General features: G+C 31.9%; 2 protein-coding genes across 3 annotated transcripts; both read left to right on the forward strand.

Moving 5' to 3' along the window:
- Nucleotides 1-1,008: 1,008 nt before the first annotated feature.
- On the forward strand, nucleotides 1,009-6,335 carry LOC131621700 (uncharacterized). Of its 2 annotated transcripts, none has more exons than XM_058892737.1 (2): nucleotides 1,009-1,953; nucleotides 2,559-2,575. In XM_058892737.1, the coding sequence occupies exon 1, from the start codon at nucleotides 1,265-1,267 to the stop codon at nucleotides 1,898-1,900; it is 636 nt and encodes a 211-aa protein (XP_058748720.1). In that variant the 5' UTR covers nucleotides 1,009-1,264; the 3' UTR covers nucleotides 1,901-1,953; nucleotides 2,559-2,575. The 2 variants fall into 2 exon arrangements, with proteins under 2 accessions (XP_058748720.1, XP_058748719.1); XM_058892736.1 differs by lacking the exon at nucleotides 2,559-2,575 and adding an exon at nucleotides 6,040-6,335 and having other exon boundaries at nucleotides 1,010-1,953.
- Nucleotides 6,336-17,700: 11,365 nt separating this feature from the next.
- LOC131621702 (calcium-transporting ATPase 12, plasma membrane-type-like) lies at nucleotides 17,701-21,333 on the forward strand. The gene has a single exon (XM_058892738.1). It carries the CDS (start codon nucleotides 17,964-17,966, stop codon nucleotides 21,117-21,119), a length of 3,156 nt encoding a protein of 1,051 aa, XP_058748721.1. The 5' UTR covers nucleotides 17,701-17,963; the 3' UTR covers nucleotides 21,120-21,333.
- Nucleotides 21,334-21,596: the final 263 nt, after the last annotated feature.

Below are 21,596 nucleotides of genomic sequence, written 5' to 3' on the forward strand. Positions count from 1 at the left end.
AACATCAAGATGCAACCTCTAATGTTGTTTTCTAAGCCGCTATACTTCAAAGAATGGTGAACACACCTCTAAAAAATAGTAGATGCCTAAAAGAATCTATGTGAATTCTATTTATACACAATTTATAGAGCCAAATTTTCCTGGCGCCCAAAAGCTTCGCCTAACGAATTGTCACTTTAAGTCCACATTAGCCTGCGCAAAACACACAGACTGGCACACAATTTCTGAATTCGCCCAGCGAATAGAAGTTTCGCCCGACGAATTACGGCTACCAACTCGCTCAGTGAGATTTCCTGAATAAAAAAATAGAAGCTACTGGAATTTCACCAAGGTTGGCTCGCTCAACGACCTCAGAGGGAGGAATTCGCTCCTTGCTCGCCCTAGGTTCGCCCTACGAATTTTCTAGGACAAAAGCTTCTTTATTCTTTGCCTCTTTATTCCAAAACTTGCACAATTGAAGCCAAGCTTTTGCCTTTGATTCCAATGATTCAACCATGCATGAATACCTACAAAAATAAGATAAAAATAATCAATCAATACAATATTTATACGAAAATGTGACTATACACAATATGTACATATTTACATACAAGTTGAAGTTTATTTACGATATTCCAACGAAATAAGTCAATAAATGCCACCAAACTATACACAAATTTAACTACAATTTGACATTTATTATAAACTGAATAGAAAATTGTTGTGATATGATTGATGTATCTCTCCGACTATTTGTTTAGGAGCTCTTTGAACTTTTTGTTGTAGGTTTTTGTTCTCGATATTTTCCTATATTTTGATGGGTTGTGCACCCTTATGCCTTTTAATTAATTTTATTTACCTATAAAAATAATTGTCAATTATTAAATAAATATAACAAAAGCAAATTGAATTTTAAATAAAGAGATTAAAACATTATTATAACTAAAATAGGAATTTCTATAAAATTATATTCATAAAATAGATTTTAAAATAAAAAATCAAAACACATTCAAATTGCTTTCAGAGTGATGTTTGATCCTGTTTATCTATACTATTGAAAAACGCGACACGGAGACGGTTCCGAGGATTTAAAAACGCCATACCGATATCGGAAGCAGCAGCCGCAGTAGCCACCCTGCGACGGTGTTATCACAATCGAGCATTCAAATTGCTTTTATCACTCGTCGGATTTTCTCAATCATTCTTCTTCAATCTGTACTATTTATCTTTCTCGAGTTCTTCTCTCAATCAAACCAGTCATTCCTTTCAAACCCTAACCCTAACAATGGTGATGGATGCATCCGAAGACCGCACGAATTTCGAAGACGACTACTCACCTTCATCAACCGTTTTCAAATTCGACCGCCCAATCCCCTTACTTCGAGGACCGTTACTGGCAAGTCCTTCCGACGATCCATCCGCGGGTCCTTACGTTCTGGCCTTCCGTGACTCACAAGCTTGGGCCTCTTCATTCATAGCCTGCGAGCGCAAAATCGTTCAGCAATGCGAGGAAGGGGCAAGGATTGGTTGCGCTATCAATGCTTCCAGCAAGTGCAAGCCTCCTTGGTGGAAGGTTCTGTCCGGTCCCAAACTCTCGGATTTGAAGGAACGGGAGATTTGTGAAGTGCGTGAGATGGAAGAGTGTTTCAATGTGGCGAAAGAGAAATGTGTTGGGTTGGCTAGGGAGAAGTGTTTGGCTCCTTTTAGGGATGCGAGGATTAAGGTTGGGAAAGGGGTTTTGAGTTCGAAGGAAGCTGTGAAGTTGATTGGATGGACTTCAATGCCAACGAGTAAAATGAGTTCTAAGTGTTTGATTGGTGGTGAATTTGGCGTGACTAATCGAAGGGCTAGTGAATTGTTGGATTATAATGATTTTGTGAAACGAATTTTGGATGAGAGACAACACGGGACCGAAAGTTAAAACAATGGATCGAGTAAGCACGTCCTGCATGATTTTGTCATCTAATGTGTCAGGTAGCAGTTCCATGTTCTAATGTTTGTTTAAACTTATTAGTTTGGTTCTTTGTTATGCCGTGCATGTAGGAAGAACTAGTGATAATACGAAACTTGTTGGTTTGTTGTAATGAAAATCAAGAAATCTCTATTGCATTTGAGCTTTGTGTATATTATACTGTAGACAGGCATTTTCATACTAAGGAAACCTAGATGCCATTGTTTTAAATGATAGTAGCATGAGAAATTGGGAATGTTGGATTGGATTACTAGGAATCTATGATTTCTATACTTGGGGGTATTCTATGTTTGTGCTGAACAGATTTTGTTTTAAATTTGAAACCAAAGCATGTTTTTGAGATCCCAGGAATTGATGTCTAATATGGTGCTCTGGTGTGAAAATAATTTTTCACTACCAAGCACCCTTAGTTTATTTGTATAAATTGATGTCACACATTGAGTGGTAATATCCCTCATTGTCATAGACATTTAATTGTATTTGCAATTGAGATGACTTCAACATATAATATTTTGCGTCTTCATTGACTGATGCTATTCAATCTATCACATTTTCTGGTATGCTTGAAAATGTCAACCACGTTCAAGTGTTTTTTTGTGTCACATAGGTTTCAGCTTGATAAAGCTAGGTTTCAGCTCATCAGATTTGCATTCACTCATCTCATTGACCATTTGACCTATTGGGTTACTTACAAACTTTCAACAATAGGTTTGTTGACATTTTCTTCTTCGCGACTTTGGTTATGTTAGGAGCTATGGGATCGCATTGGGATGTTAGATGCATCTATGGAGTTGAGTGCTACAATTGTTAGGTTAACGTATAATGAATTATGGACCCATATCATTCGGTTGGTGCATTTGGGCCTTCTAAAAATACAATGAACCACTATCATTTTAGGCATGTAAAGGGAAAATTTTCATTATGGTGTTAACTTGGTCAATCATCCTCAATTTCACAATTCTGTAGTCCATACAAGCTACCCAACTTTTTTCAGGAACAATTAATAAGTGGATTAACTTTTGGGTGCTTAGGGTTTATAACTCGTAAAATTTTGAAAATTATTATAGCATTGCGGAATTTGGATTAACTGCTATTGTAAATGGCATCTAATTTACTTCCCAAACCTCGTAGTGTGTAGTAGTCCCTTCAACATTAAAGAAAAATCATGCTCATATAGAGCGTTGAATGGCACTATTTTGGTTGTAGCAATGCAGTTTGTATTGAACCAGAATTCAGTCACACATAACCTGCCTTGTGCTTGTCATGCAGTGCAATAAAGTTTTCATACAATGATTGATCATTCTTGATTGTCTATTTGTTGACGTCACATTCTACTAAATTACAATTGTGTGCCTGCCTTCTTAAATTGCTAACTACAAAAATGACTCATGAAAATCTGGTCTCTTTTCGAAATTATGGATCAGGGAAACCCATTTAGTTGGACAATTTTCTTTGAATTACATTAGTATCCACCAGTGTCCCATAACTTGAAGTAGAGTGACAGAGAAAGGTCTGAAACATGAGAACATATGCTTGGATCAGATACTCTATTTCTATTTTGAATAGAGCTTGAAACAACACACGTCTTTTGGCCAAAAACATGGACTGTGATGTGCTACTTTTGGCTCGAAAACAGAGCTTGACTGCTGTCTTTTTTTATTTTGAATAGTGCAGAATTTCTGTGTTTTCTAAATTCGTGTTTGGCTGAGTAGATTTTAAACTTAATTTTTTTTGGACAACATACTAATCTTTGGGCTGAGTCCATCATGTAAAAAAAATATGTCAACTTTTGTGCGTAAACCTTTCCATTGCTCACCTTCCTTATCACGTCTGCGCGTGCACGGTTTGTCGCAATTCTGGGATGTTCATACTTACAATCACACATATCTTACTTTCAAGAGGTTTCAACAATGATGACTGCTGGTCTAGCCGTTCAGGCGGTGGACACTCAGTCGGTGCATTTCTGAACCATATGTCTCTAATTTTCAATTTTGCAAGCTTTCTTAAGTGCAATGGTCATGTTAACGTCAGCGGATTGCCGAACATGCTTCAAACCCGCACTTCAAAGCAACATTTGTCTACCATCTGACATCTCATTGCTTCTTTCACTGGATCCAATACAATAACCTTCTCTTTTTCTTTAATATTTTTCTTCATCTTGATTATTCCTTTGCAATACTTAAATTGGTCTTCGCACAACACATTCTGCGCTGTCTTCTTTATCGTTGTATTTCCTGATATTTGTCATTTCATATTCCTCTTCACTTCTGATTTTCGCTTCAGTTTCAGATGCTTCTAGTTCTTGTTTCTTGTCTTGAATTTCATATATGCCTCTGTCTGTGTCCTTCATTTTATGAATCTAGCTTGCACGCCCACAACTCTGGTTCAAATTTCTTTATGACCTTCTCAAAAACTTCCATATTTGCTTTCTGATTACTTTCTCTCCATGAAGACCACCTGATCGGGGCTATATTTTCCCCAAAATGTTGCTCCTCATTGATCAGCATCAATGACTCTATTCCCATTCACATCTTCCTCCATAAATTCATCCACTAACATCACTTGATATGATACTGCTTTTTTATGCAGAAATGATCCCGTCTATATATTTAATCACACCTAAGACACAGTTTATTATGTTAAGGGAAATACAGAAGGACTAAATGGGAATATCCACGTGGCTGCGTGTGGGAGGAGGATACGAGAAGTGAATTGTTTAAAGAAATTTTGCTGTTAGGCTTCTGAGTGAAGAGATAAAGCGAGCGAAATCTCTGATTTTGTTAGGCTGAGAGCCTCGGTTCTCTGAAGTAGCTTAGCTTTTAGCTTTGTGGACAGTAGGATCTTCAGAAATAACACACTTTAATTTCCATTACTGCTCTGTTTACTGCCATCTATTGTTTTTGCATTCTGGGTTCACATCACAGTCCCCTCTTAATCTTGTCTTGCACTCCAGCTTCATATTGCCTTGCATCTCATCCTTGTTGACAAGCCCATTGTTATTACTGGACCTGGTCCATCTATTGTCTGCATTACAGAACCCTTTCAGCCACCGAATCTGTCTTAAGTTCAAGAGATCCTCAAAGTGATTCTGAGTCATTGCGACCTTAAGCCCCTCTCAAGATATGTTGGGTTTGCAACCAATGAAGCCAACTGAGAGTTCTTCCTTCTAGTGCTATCACGACCACCACCATTTCCTCTTAATATAGTTCCTTTAATGCGAGAGTACCACTCTAATTTGTTGACCCAATTACATAATCTCCTGAAAACTTAGGAATACCAGTTTTTTTAATGATGCTTATCGACATATTAACTAACACCTTCTCCTCCTGATACAATGTGCTTCTCTGCCATGGCTTAATATCAGAGCCTCTCCTGCCTCTTGGGTCTTCTGCTCACCAATTGGGTGAGCTTTTCCATCATTTCTTCAAACTTCTTTAGCCTTTGCAAATCCTACTTGGTCTCTTGAATTTCTCCATGCCGCCTTGCTTGAACTTGTTCTTTCTCTCTTTATCTCATGCAATTCCATTCCCTGAGCACCATCTTCATGGACCCTAATCTTCCCCCCATTCTTATGCCAACTATGAATCCCGCTTCACATGATACCCACAACTTCTAGATGGATGGATCTATGATACCAGTTTACAAAATTATACTAATAACTGGATTAGAAAAGCAATTGAATTGAAATTTTATTGAAGAACCCTAATTCACAAATTCTATGCTGGCAGGGTAGTAGAACTAGGCTAGGGTAAAAGATATAATGAATACCTTTACCAATGCTATTCGAGAGACCAGGACTCCCACAACAATGATCACACTCAATGTCCTCCCCTTTTCTTCTCTTCCCCTTTTATTTCTCTCTCATGTCCCTCAACCAGACTTACACGTTCTGTTACACTTTATAACTATCTTAACTAATTCATAAGACAGGGATCACCTGTTTGCTTTCTGTTTCCTCATACACGCCCTCTTAATTGGCGGCCTCTGCTTGTCATAAAACAATTTTAAATTTTTTCATAATCTGAAAAAATTATTTTTTTAAAGCCCGAGGCTAGATAGGTAACTTATTTCTTCTTTGGTTGGTGCAGAACCTTATCAGAATTGCCATTTCATAGAGCTTGGCGTAACAAAGTATCCAGGTTTTTCTTCCCTCTAATATTTACTATTGCTGGCTTTTTTGGGTAATAAATAACAAAGATGTATTTGTTTATTTAGTGGCATTATAACTTGAAATCAAATGCTCCATAGTTCCATCTATTTTGATATTTCATATGGTAGCGCATAGATTCTAACCTCTGTATTCTGGAGTCTAACTGAATTGAATATGTTAATCAAAATTTCCATGTACTTCCTTTATACAATGATGTCTTAATGTTCTTCAATATGGCCAGTTTTAACCCTAATCTATGGAAACTCGAATTTTATGGAGTGCAACCATAATGTGTTCACCGCCCCACCATATACACGGACATAATGATGAAAGGGATTTTGAAGGGAACTTTAATTATTTATTCTTGTACATGTATAAATCGACTTGGTAGGTTAACTCAAGGACAAGGTGCAAGTTTACATTTCAATTTTACTTGCTCTAGCTGTTTGATTGCATTTGGAATGGAGCTTCATTGTTTGTCTATCAATGAATGCTAGTTAAGTAGATATTCTGTCTTACTAGCCTTGCTAGTGTCTTTGGTCAAGAGTTCAGCCTTATACTCAGATGTGAAATTTGTTGTATTTTGTACTTTTATTGACTGATATACTGGTTCTGTCTGAGTTGTCTTCCTGACCATGTCCATTTGTATCTGATGGACAAAGATTTATGGTGTTTTTAATTGAGAAGTTAACTAATTTAGTGGTACCTTTTAGCCACTTGGGAATAGCTCAAGTTATAAGGGACAATTAAAGGTTGGGTCAGAATGCTTCCCTTTATGAGCGAAATGTTGGTGAATATGTGGTATACTTTATGGGCCAGATCTACTTTGCAAGTTTTGACCCATTAAATAAGTGAATTACTAATCCCACCCTATGAAAATCTGAAAATGCCCCTCTGATTCCAGAGATGTATCTCCGGACGCACCTCAAGTATACCAAATACATGTGTAATTAAACCACACCTTCATTTTGCAAAATATGTCTGGAAATATACTTCCGGAATCTGGAAATACATTTCCAATTTGTTTTGCCCATGTACTGTTTATCTTTATCTTCATAAACTCACCTTTTGAAGAAAATAGATGTCAGGAAGTTGAAGCCAATACCTAATAATTTATGTTGAGAGAACATTTTCACATATTGAATAGAACTTTATGCATTTACAATTTGACAGTATATGACTTTTTGTTGCAGTCATCTTAATCAGATAGTTTTACACACTAAGTACATTATTTAAGTTTTGAGATTCATAATTTGACAGATAGGTTGATGTTAATAGGGGAAATCATACAAAAGTATATTTCATGATTTTGGTTTCGATTACTCCACGTAAGCAATTCAGAAATTGCCGGAGTTGCTGCCATCGTTTTTGGACCCAAGAAATTTGAAGCCACTACCAAATGAGAATGATAAAGATAAACCTTACATGGGCTAGCAATGAAAACAAATTCTACGGAAATGTATTTCGGACTATTTTATTTTTACAAAATGAAAGTGTGATTTATTTATGCATGAATTCGATGTATTTGGGGTGCATCCAGAAGTGTATCTTTGGAAGTCTTAATCATGACGAATTAATTTGCGAAATAAAAAAGCAAGTCTTAATCCAAGCATTATTGGCACATAGCAATCATTTTGAAGATGATGTCTATGTTTGTGGTGGTGATGATTTAATAGCAACCTAGTCTAAATTCCAAAGTTTGTTTTTTTGCCATGCCCCTTTGTTCCGTTCTTCTCACATCGCAAAGGGCATGTTGTATGAAATAGATGAGTAAAATGGTTTTTTTTAATAGAAGTAAAATTGGGTTTCTTCTCATACTTTAATGTAGAACGGTTTATTATCTTATCAGTCATTTTTTTACAATAGCAATCTAATCCGTTCGCATGTTATAAAATATTTTTATTAACTAAATTTGAAGATAGATAATTCATAACTTTAAGTAAAATTTCTCCGAATGTTCTACATAGGACTGCGAGTGAGGGTGTATAAAATGAATTACGGCACAGCTTTAAATATTTTAAGATAAAATTGTGGGTAAATAAATCCTCATAATAGTCTCTCAAGGTTAAATCCTCATAATCGATATTGAGAGATTTCTTATTTTCTGAGAAATTATTATCAGTGATATTAGTACTATATTTGAAGATTTAATTTTAGAATGGTTATTTTACATATACATTTAGTCAATAGATTTTCTTGGTACATTCATCCTACAACATTTAGTCAATATTTTTTCTTGGTTAATGTATATCTTTGTTATTGGATTATATACTTTTCCTCCTTATTGGTGTTTAGAGGGCATTCTTTGGCTCAATCAAAAAACAAAAAGAGAAGAAGAGAGTATTCCTTTGCACATTCTCAAACAACCTATAACAACCTTTTCATTTTTTTTCCACAAAGGTGGAATTGTAATTTTTTACTCAAACAATTTAATTTTTAGTCTTGTCTTGAGCAAACATTTATCTATTGCAACACTCTCATGTGTGAAACCATGCTTCTTTTTCGGCTAATTGTTTAAGTTACTATTATTTACTTTCATTCGACAATATGAATCTTATAGTCGGGGTAGTAAATTTACAATATACGATAAATCCAAACTTTATTATATTAAATAGGGTCGGTTACATGAATTAATTTCTGTCATAATGTTCTATCAAAGCTCATGTTTTTTTACAAATTCCTAATTTTAAAATCTTTTTTAATAACTATTCTTATTGTTTTTGTAGGTTTTCTTATATCTCTAGGTGTTTGATTCATCTCAATCTGATTTACTGTACACAACTTATTAAGAATATTATAATTGCTGATGCAATTTTTTTTTACGTGTGGTGGGGATACTAGAATTCCCATGTTAACTAGGTATATGGCCCGTGCGTTGCACGGATTTGATTAGAATTTTTACCTTAATATTTTTCAAATGAAAAAAATATATTTAATTAATTATAGTTAATTATAATCTTATGATTAAATTTGTTTTAAAATTGTATTAAATATAAATAAAATTTTAACATTATGAAAATACTTAATGATTATATATATATATATATATATATATATATATATATATATATATATATATATATATATATATATATATATATATATATATATATAAATTCAATTATGTTTTTTAAATTTGAAAGATCACATTTACGTGAAATAATGCAATATTTTAAAAATAGTTATGTTTAATTGTTTGTATATATTATTTTTGATTAATCATTAAATTTATAATGCGAATAAGTGTTTAATCTATAATTTACAGAAACTATGAATTTTTTAATTTAATGTCAAGTCCAAAAAAGTTTTAAATCATATATTCTCTAGATTTTTTTTTTTTTAAATCATATATCCTCTATATTCTCTTAAAATTATAATATATCATACCATATTGATTTTTTGTGTAGTGTTACTATGTTAATCAAGTAACTCCATTTTATTTCATGATTTTCTTGTTTGTTTATTATAGTGGAAGAGATATGTTGTGACATGATTGATAAATTGTTTACTTCATGAGATATAAAAAAACTATTATTTATTATAGAAAACTATTATTTATTATGGGTTAATGTTTATCAGTAATGAATATAAATTTTTTATATAATCATGTCAATAAATTAACTATTTTCACATCAATAATTAAATTAAATTAAAGAAAAAATGATTTTGAAAATAAAAATGAAATTTTAAAGAGTTTTTCTCCTCAGTTTTATATACATGGATGATTCTAAAATTTATTAATTTAGGTTATTAATATTTTAGCCAAACTATCTTAATTTTTTTATTAAATAGTGATATTTAGTTGTCACTATGATAAGTCATCATATTTTTTTATCCATTTCATATAATAAATCAATTGTTCATAATATATATTATTTAAATATTATAATAAATTAAATACTCTATTATTACGTATTTCTTAAATAATATTCATAGTTATGTAACTAACAATTAAATCAATTATAACATTATATTTAATTTAATTTTGCAATTTTAATTCCCGTAAATAATTATATAACTTAAAAGGATATATAGAGATAGTTAATAATTATTATCATATTAATAACAATAATATTATAATAATAATAATAATAATAATAATAATAATAATAATAATAATAATAATAATAATAATATAATTTATACAATTCAATTGATGTGTAAAATAAAATAGAAATTATACCTATTATTCATATAAGACGTTATTATTAAAATGATGCATAACAAAAATAAACTGTTTTTTATTATAATACTTAAAAGAAGAGAGAAAAAACTAAAAACATAAAAATAAATTTCTTCCCGATGAATAGGAGTTGTGAATCTGAAGATTGTTATTGGTGGAGGCGAGCTTTGACATAAAATCTACAACTTGATTTAACTTCATGGAGAATGTGGATAACATCAGTGTTTTTAAATAAGATATCTTTGATATTCTGGATGACTCATAGTTCTGCTCAAAGGAAAGTGTGAACCAAAACCATTAATAATAATACATGAACAAACAATTGAGGGAGTTCCAATGAAAAGTGAAAAAGACTGAGTTCCAATGAAAAGTGAATACGATTGAAAAATAAATCTTTGAATCGTGGTTATAAAGACTAACCGGTTATGAAAAAATAGAAAATTAAAGGGATACCATCAAAAATAATAATGTACGAAATTTAAGAATATTTTAATGAAATTTAAGAGTGTTTTGTAACAATTTTCTTTTAAGAGTGTTTTAATGAAATTTTAGTGTAAGAACCGTTACTTTTTACATAGTAAAAATTATATATATATATATATATATATATATATATATATATATATATATATATATATATATATATATATATATATATATATATATATATATATATATATATATATATAGAGGATTAAACTAAAAGAATTTTTTCTTATATTTTCAATGTTATTACAATATTTTATTCTTTATATGCTATTAAATGTTTTTTTTAGTATATAATGTAAAAAATATTAATAGACTATTAAGTTGTAAAGTGTGAAAATTAAAGAGTTTATAATGAATATTTAATGTAATAACCTTTTTTTTTAATGAATTTTTAATAGCGTTAGAAAATGAAGATTCTTTTAATTAATTGTTAGTACACTAAGTTAGAAATTAAAGAGTGTTTTACGGAATTTTTAATCTTAAATTATCTATTATGTTTATTGTGAAACACTCAAAATTAATTTATTATTAATTTATAAATAATAAATAATTATATTCTAAAATTATATATTAAATTTAGATTTTTAAAAACTTTATTTTTATTTTTTAGATATCCTTAATAAATGGAATAGGAATGTAAACATTTTTATAAACTTTATTTTTTTAAATTTATCAGTTATAAATTTTTATTAATTTAAAAGTTACAAATTTAACTTCACTATTACAAATATTTTTAAATAATTAATTTATCCCAAATTTATTATATCACTATTTATTTAAAGAATAATCTTAAATTAATTTTTTAAAATCAATTTATAAATTAAAATTTAACATTGATATAATGGGTAAATACATGATCATAGTTAGAAAGTAGATGAAATAGTAGTTAAAAGGATGTTGATATAAAAAAGAAAATACTAAAAACATCTAATATTAAAGTAATAGACAAAATTACCAAAATTAATAGTTTAAATAAATAAAAAATATAAAATATAAAAATTACTTTAATAAATGAAATATATTTTGGTTTCTTATACGTGTAAAATTATAGGCAAATATAATTTATCTTATAAATTTATTAGATATTTTATAGCTGACAAAAAAGTATTAGTAATCTCACGCTTTAAATATTTTTTTACTTTTTATTTTTATTGAAATTAATATTAAATTTAACTGGATTGCAATAATAAATAAATAATTAAAATTTACATAAATCATACTATTTTTAATAGTTAGTGCTAGATATTATATTATTATTATTATTATTATTATTATTATTATTATTATTATTATGATTAGCTAAATATTAAATTATTATTTATTATTTTTATTATTATTATTATTATATTATATTATATTATATTATTAATACAATATTATTAAGTTGTAGTAGTATTATTATTAATAATAGTAGTCATTGAATATTATATTAATATTATTATTATTATTATTATTATTATGATATTAGTTAGATATTATATTATTATTATTAATAGTGATTGTTTAGTTTTATTATTATTATTATAATTATAATGATTTATTATTTATTTTAATTATTTTAATATAAAATTTCTATCATTAGGGTTTGTATTTAGAATTATTATATTATTAATATAATATTATTAAATTGTGGTAGTATTAGTATTATTATTAATCGCAGTGGTTGAATATTATATTATTATTATTCTTAATATTATTATTACTATGATGTTAGTTAGATATTATATTATTATTATTAGTGATGGTTTAGTTTTATTTTTATTATAATTATAATTATTTTATTATTTATTTTAATTATTTTAATATAGAGTTTGTATAATTAGGATTTGTATTTAGAATTATTAGCAAATGATGAAATGTGGCAAAAATTGTTATCAAGATGACATGTGGCTAGGGTTGCCATCACGACTTCTTTACATTTATTTATATTAAGTAGATTATTAAAAAACAAAGAATGGGTCATGTTGAAAGGGATGTTTCCTTTATTATTTCATATGCTGTCGACATTGTAAGGTGCTGCGAAGTTGCACTGAAGACAACAGGGCATTTATATTGCTTGGCATGTTCCAAGTCTTATTCCAGCTTGACATTTCAAAAATATCATTTTCTTTAGATTACTTGTTTTTACTAGCTTCTTTTTTGGAAGTCCGAATATACTGCTAAATATGTAAAAAAGTCAATAAATTTTTAGGTACGAAATTACTAGGTAGTTTCTCTTAGTCAAACAAAGACTACCTATCTATCATAATCCTAGTCCTTGTCATGCAATTACATAGTGATCACTAGCTAGTGTTTGAAGGGGTAAAAATGGAAATATGAATATGTGATATGACAATATGACACATCGCTCCTTTTAATCGTAGTGCAATTAGGGCAATCTTGGGAAAGTAGGATAGAAAATAGAGTTCTAGATGAAATTAAACTTGTAGAAATAAAAGATATCACGGATGGAAAAAGGCATTGTACTTGTACAATTAATGTATGACCTAGCTTGTTTCAATGTGAAGATTTGTTTAACTTGTGATATGTGAAATAGTTAAGTCAATTGCCTGGTCTTTATGATAATTGTTGATCTTCTCATGTAAATTGTCTCGTGGAAATTCATTGCATTTTTTATTTAAAATTTCATTGCATTTTTCTACCTACTACACATGTCATGTTTTCGATCATTATTACCAGCCTTTTTCATAGTTGAAAAGACTTGTTTTATAAATAAATTGTTGAAACTATAATGATGTACTAGTATTTCTAAGCTTTATTTGTTTTTTTCTCTCTCAATATTGAGTTGAAGGGATTGTTGTTTATAAGGTGATTCTATCAATAAAAAAAAGGTGATAAGCACGAATTTACTTATATTTTATGTTTGGTTTCACGTTTGAGACATTCAGAATTGATTTCGGATGTTTAGAATTGATTTTAACATGTTTGGTTGTTCTCAAACATAATTGATTATACTTTTAAGAATTGATTTTAGTTGAAGTTAGGATTTATAGCTTTTGATCAAACGTGATTTTTACAATGAAATTTATTGTTCAACTCATTTTTGCAAGAATTTCTCCAAACATAAATCATTTTACCTTTAACTCACTTTTATCTAGAATCAATTTTACATAATCAATTGACTCAAAATCAATTTTTTTCATTGCAGAACCAAACACACACTTAATGCATGTTTGGTTTGGCTTTTGGAAAGGCCAAAAGCAATTTTAGAGATATAAAATTGATTTTTGGTGATTTTAAGATGTTAGGTTAGACAAAAGTAGAATTAATTCTGTCTCCAGAATTGATTTTACTTGAAGCTATAATTTGTATCTTCTGCTTTCAGAATTGATTCTAGATGATTTTTATACTCTAATTTATTGTTCAACTCACTTTTATATAAATGTATTTAAACATAAATCAATTCTACCAAATTCAATTATGTTAGAATCAATTCAGTCCACCGTCAATTCAAACACACCCTTAGTCGTCAACCCTTAGTCGTCAATTTGATGGGTAATCTATTGTGAATAGTATAATAAATACTCCCAATTTATAAAGAGAAGTGTTTTAAAAATTGGATCGTCATCATATAGGTGAGGGTATTGAGTCCATGAACTAGTCGAATCACATGGCTACCCGAATTATATTGGAAGATTCGGTTGATAAATCGGTCTCTATATTTGAACTTAATCGTAAATTTGAACCAAATTGAATCTTAACAAATCAAATTTACACTTATACTATTTCTTTTGAGTAATGGAATTTCGTCTAAAACTAAGTTTAATTTTTGTTATGATACAAATTGTCTATGGTTCAACATATAACTTTTTTTTCTTAATAAATAATAAGTTTTCTTTTTTCCACGGCCTCTAAAAACTGATCTTCGGCGTGAAGTTTCTTCAACTCAACATTCTTTGCAATAAGAATGGCGATCCTATTTTCGATCCTTTGCAATTGTTCTTCAACAATTTTCTTTTGCCTTGAAAAATTGGCCACTAAGGAATCAAATCTTCATTTCTTCTCATAGAGAAGAGAAATTGGTCTCTCACGTCTTCTTAATCTCATACTTCCCTCTTACAAACCTTATACTTTTCATTCGCCACCTCTAGAACCTCCAGACAAAGTTGCAATCCATTTCTCCTTTCAACGAAGTTAGCGTGCAATTTCTACACTAAAGCAATAGAGGTTTGATAATCTTTGAATTTGCGCAAGGTTATTTTTAATTCGTTCCTCGTTAGAAGAAACTCACCCTTCAAAGGTTAATGAAGGACATGTAAGGTCTATCTAACAAGCCACATAAGTGATTCATTTTACTATTGTTGTTTGACACTCCAAGTGAACCTGATTGGCCACCATATTAGTGTGTGTATCAAATACTAAGTAGCGTAGTCCCTAGGGGTTGAATAAAGCATAACAAAAACCAAAGACAACATTTTCCTTGATTTGACGACCATGTTGGCTGGTCTTGATGAACTGGCAAACAAAGGCGTCTCCATTGCACACGAGACACACCCTTATTTAGTCTCTTAGAAGAAACCAATCCTCGTTTATAGGCAGAGAGTTAGAATGAGTGAGATGAGAAGGCTCTATTGAAAAGACCTAGTCGTTCATGGATTATCTTCATTATGTTTCTCGGTGACACATTTCCCACAAATATAAATAATATCACAACAACAAAACAACATATATAACTAAACGACACATGTAACCTACCAAGTATGGAAAGCAATTCGTCTTTTCCAACAACACATAATGTGGGAACATCTATTCGACATGACAAATTCCTTTTTCCAAAAACAAATTATGTTAAATTTATGCAATTAATGCCAAGTTTATTCTCACTCTCCTAGAAAGATGGCGACTGAGACATAAACTTTCCATCTTTTAACTAGTGAATGTACCTTAACACTCGAAGACGTGTATATGTTGTTGGATCTCCATGTTAATCGTAAGGAAGTAAATGATTTAGTCAATGTAGATGAATCAATATCCGAGGAACTATTAGTTAAGTTGTTGACATCAGATGAAATGAGGAACCCAGATAATAAACTTAGCTTAATAATTTATACAATATCTTAGTACTCCCTCCGTCCCACAATGAGTGACTCAGCCTACAATTTCACATATATTAAGAAAAATGTAGAAAAGTAAGAGAGAGAATAATACTTTTACTATAGTACCCCTAATCATGTATTGGAAATTGTGAAAGTTTAGTTAATTAGAGGGTAGAATTGGAAAAGATTTAGTGAAAATTGAAATGGGTTATTCATTTTGGGACACTAAATTATTTCAAATGGGTCACTCATTATGGGACGGAGGGAGTATTAACCTAAATGTCTTCCAAGCCTGAAAAATAATTAAGACTAGAGTTTATATCATGTTACTAGTAGGTGTATTTTTATTTTTAATTTGGATACTTCGAGTTGTAGTGTACATATAATGTATTCACCTTTTTTAAGAGTTATAGATAAAATAAGATCATATAATTGGGGTTACGATTGTTTGACGTATTTTTATAGATCTCAGTGTAAAACTGCAAAGGTAGGTTATCTACCTTTGCAGTATGTGTCGTATTGCTTCAAGTATGGAGTTGGTCGAGAATGTTGTCCATTGCTCCAGTCAATCGTCGCAATTTTTGATTTCCATATGCATCAAAATAAGTTTCTAACGTCATAAATATATCTATTTACTTAATTTGTATTATTAACTATAAATAATTTACTTTAATTTTGGTTTAGTTGACCCACTCATGGGATAGATTACGAAAGATGTCATCGACACTTATCGATCTCTCATAAATCATCTGGGACTAAACGATATATCACCGCTAAACGGTTGATTTCTTAATAATTTATTTTTAATATCAACTTAGATAAACAAATAAATATATTTTTATGTTATAATTTATTTCGAGGCCGTATCTGAGTCTAGAAAATCATAATACAAGGAATGAAGACGATGCAACCGTCTGGACTAAAACAAAGCCAATTATCATGTTTACTATTCTAGGAAGGCACCATAGTGATAGTTGCAAAACTACAACTCGACATGCATTAAAACATCGCAACTCCTAAAGATGCTTTAAAAAAAATACCAGAATGAAACTTCTAGTAAAGCACTTCGGAAGAATGAAACAAGGCATCTACAACAGTTGTAATTTCGTCAATGCGGAAGCAGTGGTCACTACAACTACAATGCACCGCGTCATAACTGATACTGTAGAAACAGTTTTCACATTTGTAATCCAACTATAATCAGCAGGTGTCAGAATATAATAGCTTTAGTCATTCGGTTTAGCCTTGGCTGGTGTGAAACATGCCGCAAATTTTGATGTTGCATCCTGTAGAATGTAGAATGTAGATACTGCTGTTGTAAGCAAAATCACCACACGGACACGGTTTTTTAACAAATGTTCTTAAGACTTAAGTTATAAATTGTTTTTATATTTCATTTCTAACATCAACTAAAATAAATAAAAAATATTTATTTAAAAACAAAAAACATAAAAAAGTTCCATGTAACTTAGTACTTATCGCGTGTACGCGACCTTCACGCGCAATCCATGTCCGTCCAGGACGGCACCCCATTACTCAAAATCAAAACTCTTTGCAAACTTCTCATTATCATCAAAAGGAAATTAATCAACTTAATCTTACAATTAAACGTGCAGCCACTTTAAAACTATTTTTATTTTTGATTAAAATATTAATCATCTTTTAATATTTAATTTTTAAAAAATTAATAAAAAAAAATGTCTCTTCACTCCACCTAGATTGTGCTCTATGTATTGACTATTAAAAAATGAAATAGAGATAATGGTCAAGAACAACTCATGAAAATGCATTCCACTAAGTTCTTTTTCATTCCACACATCATAGATCGTGCTGTTTTTATTTTGAAACTTCAATTTTTCATGTGAATTAGTATCAAAGTTCTTACTCTCTTCTTAGAAAAAACCATTTAAATTGCATAGCAACAATGTGTATATATTAAAATACTCCTTTTTGCAATATTTGACCAAATTATAGATAACAACAAAAACAACATTGTATTTCTAGGAAGTTACATGGAAACTGTTTCATCATGTACTCTTTAACACGAAATATATCAAACTGTTTTTGTATATATATATAGGTGAGATTATTCTTGTATCTATAGAATGAAGTTCTTTCCTAGTATTTTCCTCTAGTTACCACTAAAATTCCACCATGTCTAACAATCATAATCTACAATATGATGGTACCTCATTCATCATTGATATCACCAATACCTTCACAAAAGTCACTTCTCAATACACCAACAATGCAAAAAGAAGGTGGCGTTTTGCATATACAGCTATTTATTCTAGAAGGGTCATGCTTTCCCTTGCAAAAGAAGTTATATCCAGAAAAAATTCAAAACTCTTTCACACACAGTCTTCTAGCACCACTCTTGATGTAATTGAGCCACTGATTACTCGACGCTACGGAACCGATCATTACTCGTTGGTTTCTCATGATGTTGATAGGATCAAGCTTGCTGATATGGTTAAGGACAAAAACTTGAAGTCATTAGGTGAGTTTGGAGGAGTTGAAGGAGTTGGAAATGTTCTTGGAACGGTTCCGAATAAGGGGATTGTGGGAAGTGATGAAGATGTTTCGAGACGGATTGAGCTTTTTGGTTCGAATACTTACAAGAAGCCGCCCCCGAAAGGGCTTTTACATTTTGTGCTTGAAGCTTTCAATGATACAACTATTATTATTCTTCTGGTTTGTGCTGGTCTTTCCCTTGGTTTTGGCATTAAGGAGCATGGACCAGGGGAAGGTTGGTATGAAGGTGGAAGTATATTTCTAGCGGTTTTTCTTGTTGTGGTTGTAAGTGCATTGAGCAATTTCAGACAAGAGAGACAGTTTCATAAATTGTCTAAGATAAGTAACAATATTAAAGTGAAAGCTGTGAGAAACGGAAGGCCGCAGAATATATCGATTTTCGATGTTCTTGTGGGAGATATTGTGTCTCTCAAGATTGGTGATCAGATTCCGGCTGATGGAGTTTTTTTATCAGGTCATTCATTGCAGGTGGATGAGTCTAGCATGACAGGTGAGAGCGACCATGTAGAGATTGAGCCATTAAGAGCGCCTTTTTTGTTGTCCGGCGCGAAAGTGGTGGACGGATATGCTCAGATGCTTGTAACATCTGTTGGGAAAAACACGTCGTGGGGGCAAATGATGAGCTCGATATCGCGAGATACTAATGAGAGGACGCCGCTGCAAGCTCGCCTTGACAAGTTAACGTCTTCGATCGGGAAGGTTGGACTTGCGGTAGCGTTTCTTGTACTTCTAGTATTGTTGGTTCGTTATTTTACAGGTAATTCGCAAGAAAAGAAAGGGAATAAGAAGTTTCAAGGAAGTGACAGCGATGTAAACGATGTTTTGAATTCTGTTGTGAGTATTGTTGCGGCTGCGGTTACTATTGTGGTTGTGGCGATCCCTGAGGGTTTGCCGTTGGCCGTGACGCTCACGCTTGCTTACTCAATGAAAAGAATGATGGCAGATCATGCCATGGTGAGGAAACTTTCTGCTTGTGAAACTATGGGATCTGCAACAGTTATCTGTACTGATAAAACAGGTACATTGACATTGAACCAGATGAGGGTGACCAAGTTTTCTCTCGGCCTCGAAAATTTTATCGAAAATTTTTCCAATGCAATGGCTCCAAATGTTCTTGAGTTATTCCACCAAGGAGTGGGCCTTAATACAACCGGAAGCGTCTATAAGCCGCCATCAGGTTCTGAACCTGAAATTTCAGGTAGTCCAACGGAGAAAGCTATACTTATGTGGGCGGTATCGGATTTAGGTATGGACATGGATGAAATGAAACAGAAACATAAAGTCCTTCATGTTGAAACGTTTAACTCGGAGAAGAAACGAAGTGGCGTTGCAATAAGGAAGGACAGCGATAACCGAGTTCATGTACATTGGAAAGGAGCTGCAGAGATGATACTTGCAATGTGTACAAACTATATTGATAGTAACGGCGCGAGGAAGTCCCTCGAAAGAGAAGAACGGTATAAAATCGAGAAGATGATTCAAAGCATGGCTGCTAGTAGCCTAAGATGCATTGCTTTTGCTCATATGGAGATTTCAGATTCAGAAGATAAAGGTTATATGATCGAAAGCGAGAAAAAGACACTACGAGAAGATGGATTGACCTTGCTTGGCATTGTTGGTCTTAAGGATCCATGCAGACCAAACACAAAGAAAGCTGTGGAAACTTGCAAAGCTGCAGGAGTCGAAATTAAGATGATCACCGGCGATAACATATTCACTGCAAAGGCAATAGCAACAGAATGTGGAATATTAGATCCTAAGGATCATGCAAATGCTGGAGAAGTGGTGGAAGGTGTTGAATTCAGAAACTATACAGATGAAGAGAGAATGGAGAAAGTCGATAAGATCCGAGTAATGGCAAGATCGTCTCCGATGGACAAACTTCTGATGGTACAATGCCTGCGAAAGAAAGGCCATGTAGTTGCAGTCACAGGCGACGGTACAAACGATGCACCTGCATTAAAAGAAGCCGATATAGGACTCTCAATGGGAATCCAAGGAACCGAAGTCGCCAAAGAAAGCTCCGATATCGTTATCTTAGACGACAATTTCAATTCCGTCGCAACTGTTTTAAGATGGGGAAGATGCGTTTACAACAACATCCAGAAATTCATTCAGTTTCAACTAACTGTCAATGTCGCAGCACTCGTGATAAACTTTATCGCAGCAGTTTCTTCCGGCGATGTTCCCTTAACAACAGTTCAACTTCTTTGGGTGAATCTCATTATGGACACACTAGGTGCACTGGCACTAGCAACAGAAAGGCCTACAAAGGAGTTAATGAAGAAAAAACCGATCGGTAGAACCGAGCCTCTTATCACAAACATCATGTGGAGAAACCTTCTAGCGCAAGCTTCATATCAGATCGCGGTTCTTCTGATTATGCAGTTCTACGGAAAATCAATCTTCAACGTAAGTAAAGAGGTAAAGGATACACTAATTTTCAACACTTTTGTTCTCTGCCAAGTTTTCAACGAGTTCAACTCGAGAAGCATGGAGAAACTATACGTATTCGAAGGCATTCTGAGAAACCACCTGTTTCTCGGAATTGTGGGGGTAACTATTGTTCTTCAAATCCTGATGGTGGAACTGCTAAGAAAATTTGCTGATACAGAAAGATTAACATGGGAGCAATGGGGAATTTGTACCGGTATCGCAGTTGTTTCATGGCCTCTTGCTTGCATAGTAAAGCTCATACCTGTTTCAAATCAACATTCATTCAACTATACTAAGTGGGTTAAGTTATTAGTCTTCAAGATTAAGAAAGCTTTTTAGGTTTATCTTAAATTGCACTCAAATTTCAAGTATCTTAGGCTCTAAGCAAATACCTATATATGTGAGAGTGTATAATAAATATAACTACCTGTATCTATTTTTTTGTGAAATTGGGTGGGTAGGAATTAAGATATAGGTGATATATTCATGTTAACTTGAATCAAGTGTACCAAAAAGTATATAAGCTATTAGAGTTGAAACATTCAAATTGGTATGAGTAGAAATGCATTCATACATTTAAAATATATTATTCAGCAAGTCCTTCAAGTAATTCTGACAATGGGAACTAATAGATACTACACTTTACAATGGGAGATATCTATACAATAATAGGCCACACTTGTGTCAAAATGTAGGATTGATGAGCAAGTTTATGGAACAATCCAAAGTATCTCATCTTCTAGATGCAAAGTGGATATTAAGATATGTTAGACACTTAAATGATCATGGAAATTTGATGTCAACATAGAAGAATGT

Source organism: Vicia villosa, unplaced genomic scaffold (assembly GCF_029867415.1).
Source record: "Vicia villosa cultivar HV-30 ecotype Madison, WI unplaced genomic scaffold, Vvil1.0 ctg.000010F_1_1, whole genome shotgun sequence".
In the NCBI taxonomy this organism is placed as follows: domain Eukaryota; kingdom Viridiplantae; phylum Streptophyta; class Magnoliopsida; order Fabales; family Fabaceae; genus Vicia; species Vicia villosa.

What these genes read in the sequence shown, in the direction of transcription:
- LOC131621700 (XM_058892737.1), top strand. Translation starts at nt 1,265, where the DNA reads ATGGTGATGGATGCATCCGAAGACCGCACGAATTTCGAAGACGACTAC.
- LOC131621702 (XM_058892738.1), top strand. Translation starts at nt 17,964, where the DNA reads ATGTCTAACAATCATAATCTACAATATGATGGTACCTCATTCATCATT.